At 36.9% G+C, this 3,809-nt stretch overlaps 1 protein-coding gene across 4 annotated transcripts in view; it reads left to right on the top strand.

Moving 5' to 3' along the window:
* Window positions 1-3,306, top strand: part of PAG1 (phosphoprotein membrane anchor with glycosphingolipid microdomains 1) — a 200,508-nt gene extending 197,202 nt beyond the window's left edge. For all 4 annotated transcript variants that reach the window (XM_019527839.1, XM_019527841.1, XM_019527838.1 and 1 more), the window contains one exon: window positions 1,168-3,306. In XM_019527839.1, the coding sequence (XP_019383384.1) occupies window positions 1,168-1,518 (351 nt within the window). In that variant the 3' untranslated portion in view covers window positions 1,519-3,306. The remainder of the gene's footprint in view (window positions 1-1,167) is intronic.
* Window positions 3,307-3,809: the final 503 nt, after the last annotated feature.

Raw genomic sequence — 3,809 nt, 5'->3', positions numbered from 1 at the left:
GGATTACCTTCCTTTGGGTTTGGAGGATCGTCTCCTTGAGGAACGATCACTCTCCTTGGACACCTGGCTCGCCTCCCCTCCGGGACCTCAGCGCTTCTCCAACTGATTAAACCCCACTGAAGCAAAATGAATAGGATTAAACCCCACTGAAGCAAAATGAATAGGTTCTGTGAACCAGGCCTTATACTAGGTCTAGTTTTATTTCATATGATTTCATGTCGGTGAATTTACTCCCCCATTTTTAAGTTTCTTTTTACATCCCTTATAGTACTTAAAACAATGCTATTATGGTATAAGCCTGTATGCCTGAATGGGAAAGGTATCACTATATTATAAAGCTAAGAACACAGAACAAATTAAGTCTTTCCCATGGCATTCCACAAGGTGAAACTGATTTTCTTGATATAAGCAAAAGTTTTGAAAATCTTGAAGTAACCCCAAGATTTAGAGCCACTTTCAGCAGGTACTTTTTACTATATGCCTAATTTATTTATAACAGTGTTTCCACCTCAGATTCCTTAAATTTACCTACAGGTGGCTTCAAAAAACCTAGAGGGAAAAGTAAAACAAATTCAAATTTAAATGCATACTCATAAAAAAACCAAACAAGCCTAAAACGTATTCAGTAAGAAAATACAGAACCTACAATTTCTTCTTTATGCTTAATAAAAATAGTATTTGTATTTCAGTTTCTTCATAAGAGCTGTTTTGAAGTAGAAGATTATGTTGCTGGCACTTCATATAATGCATAGCACATAGCACACTCATCCTTGGCAGCTCCTACAGTACATGAGCTCCCAAGAGGCCAGACTGTGTATTTGTAGCAAATTTATGAATCAAGAAAACACTGTGACAATTTGAAAATCTGAAACCGCCAATTTCTTAACATACATTTCTAACAAGAAAAAACCCCTACAAATAATAAAGTACCTATGCTACTTGGGATTACTTAAAGAAGCCCTAAAATATCTAAAATAGAAGTGGGGACACCAAAGGACACCAAGTCCTTTCTAAATTTATAAAATGTATTTTTCTTTTAAAAAAGGATTGTAAATGTATGCCATAGAAACATACTTTTTCAAAGACTGTTTTAAAAACAGAAAGAGGACAGCGAAAGAGCAGTTCTATGTGATGCTTAGACCTTCAATTTTTGTCTTTGTTCCATAGATTTCAGCGATGTACTCTTCTGTGAACAAGCCAGGACAGTCCATGAGGGTACTGGATTCCACTTACACCAGTATTCAAGAAGTTGTACCTCCAAGGTCACCATCTATCTCCAGTGGACTCTATGCTAGTGTAAAAGACTTTGAAAATACCCTAAATATTACCACTGTGCCTCACTCAGCGGACCAACCAAATGGGGAGCCAGAGCCTGACTATGAAGCTATCCACTCAGTCAGCCAGGAGGAAGATAGGACCTTATCAGTGCCTACCACCAGCCAAACTGCTCTCTCAGGAGAGAGTGACTATGAGAGTATAGGAGACTTGCAGCAAAACAGAGATATGACTAGATTTTAGGTCTCTTGTAGCAAGATTACATGACATTTATTTTATCAACAAGAGTATTCAAAAGAATATGTGAAAAAAGAAAAGGAATATTTCTCTTTATGAAGGACAAAGTCAAGGTATTAGTGCAGAACAAAGGTTAAAGAAGCAATGAACGTTTCATCTGGGATGCAGTATCTATTCACTTGTTCTTTGTGGTGGATTGAAGCTTGCTAGAAAGATTACATCAATTCATAACTGAGATCAAAAGGACATAGGCTTCTTTATTGTTAGTTTCAGGACAGCCAGTATTTGGGAAAGAGTGCCACATTTGTCACTTTCAATGGATCACTTGCCAAAAACACTGCCATTAAACAAAGCAAAGGTTTCATTTTTAAATATTTGTGTTATTTGCTTCAAAATATTTCTCGAGGATCATTTTACTAAGGTTCAGCCTTCCCTTTTATGAGCAAATCAGAGTTAATCTTAGCTCCATGCTTCAACTTGGTCCTTCTTTGTGAGGGCAAGAGAAAATTTTTAATCTTTGTATCATCTGAGGATCTCTATATTTCAGCAGATTAGAACTGTGAGCACTTGCATTTAAATGTGATCTGAGGCGAAGACAGAATATTCTGTTCTGTTTTCAGTACTGCTGTGGTGTGAACAAAGGTACTTCAGTTCACAAGTGACCTATTCCAAAAGTACTTGAATTCATTTTGTAGACTCCTCTTTCTTTTTTAAGTCAAGTGTTTTAAAACGTGACTCTCAGTATTTAAAATATGGACTGGTGTTTGTAGGCTTGGTTTTTTAAATTATCTGTAGGCATATTGCTTTAAAATGGTAGCCTTAACATTTTTAATACGTAGGCTGTCACATTCACACACAGTATTTGGACAGTTGTCTCATTGCATCTGAAGGAAAGGCTGTGCAAAAGAGTGTTCTGATTCATGTGTCCAGTCTGCATTTACAGTGAAGAAATCTGATTTTTTTTCTTCAAGAAATCTGCTTTTCCATGTTGTTCATTTCAAATTTAGATAGATCAAAATATAAAAATGTCTTTTTCCTTGTAAGACTTTATCCAGTAGGTGTAGTGTGGGAGGGTAATATTTTCCGTTTTATGCACAGTTTCTAATGTATTTTCCATGGTCAAGATTACTGTATATTAACTTGCCATTTTATACAACAAAAGAAATTATCCTGTCTTAAAAAAACCCAACAAAACTATCTGTTAGTTCTAGTAGAAGCACAGGAATGAATACTTCAGTAGTTTTTATCTCAAGTCTTATCAGGTACATTGAGCATATCTTGCCTCTTTTTAAAATCAAGATCATTCAGTTTGCATGAAGCCACTTTGTCAAAGGACAAAGAATACAAAAATAGTCTATGGCTGTCGTCATTCTTTTGAAAACCAAAGGTGGGAATAAAATAGCAAGGAAGGCAAATCACTTGGGATATGATAACAACTGACCATTTTGACAAGCAGTTTGAAAATCATCACTCCAAAGAAGTCACAAGTATTTTGTTGTTAATAAAAACAAGGGATACTGCTTAGAGAGATTAAATGGGTTGGTATTGGGCTGGTTCTTTTCTTTTGCTTCAGCACAGCATGATAACCACTGCAAGAGCACAGAAAGATACAATGTATTTAGAATGTGTGGGTGTGCAAGTGCATGCATATATACACAAGTGCATGCAATATATAACTCACTCATGCACCTATTTATGTATACTGTGTGCATGTGTGCGTGTGTGGATACAAATATACATTAAAAAGTTGAATAATTTGGCACCAAATATAAATCTCCCCCCCAAATCCCATGACTTTGTTTGAGGCTTTCTCTTATTCATTTAGGATATAATATATAAAAGCAGGAGTGTTTGGAAATTTGTTCTGTTTTGTTTTTTACTTTATAAAGATTAAAATGCGTATGGTGAGATTAGCCCATTTAGTTGCACAGTAGCCTGGTGCTATGTAATAATACCAATTTGTTTAAGGGATATATCAAATCCATGTGCATTTTTCCTTGCACATTGGCATAGCAGTTTCATAGTTTCATAGTTTCATAGATTTAGGGTCGGAAGGGACCTAGTAGATCTTCTAGCCCGACCCCCCACCAGGGCGGGAGAACAGCAAAACCCCAAAACAAAAACGGGACTCAAATGAGTCCAGCCAGGTAGGCATCCAGCCTCTTCTTAAAGAACCCCAGGGTAGGGGCCAGCACCACTTCCCTTGGAAGTTGGTTCCAGCTCCTAGCCGCCCTAACTGTGAAGTAGTTCTTGCGGATGTCCAATCTATACCTCCTCTCCATCAACTTGTGCCCATT

This window comes from Gavialis gangeticus, unplaced genomic scaffold (genome assembly GCF_001723915.1).
Source record: "Gavialis gangeticus isolate Ggan-Ray unplaced genomic scaffold, GavGan_comp1, whole genome shotgun sequence".
Taxonomy (NCBI): domain Eukaryota; kingdom Metazoa; phylum Chordata; order Crocodylia; family Gavialidae; genus Gavialis; species Gavialis gangeticus.
Note: the sequence above shows the minus strand (reverse complement) of the source record. Positions and strands in the feature narration are given on the sequence as shown.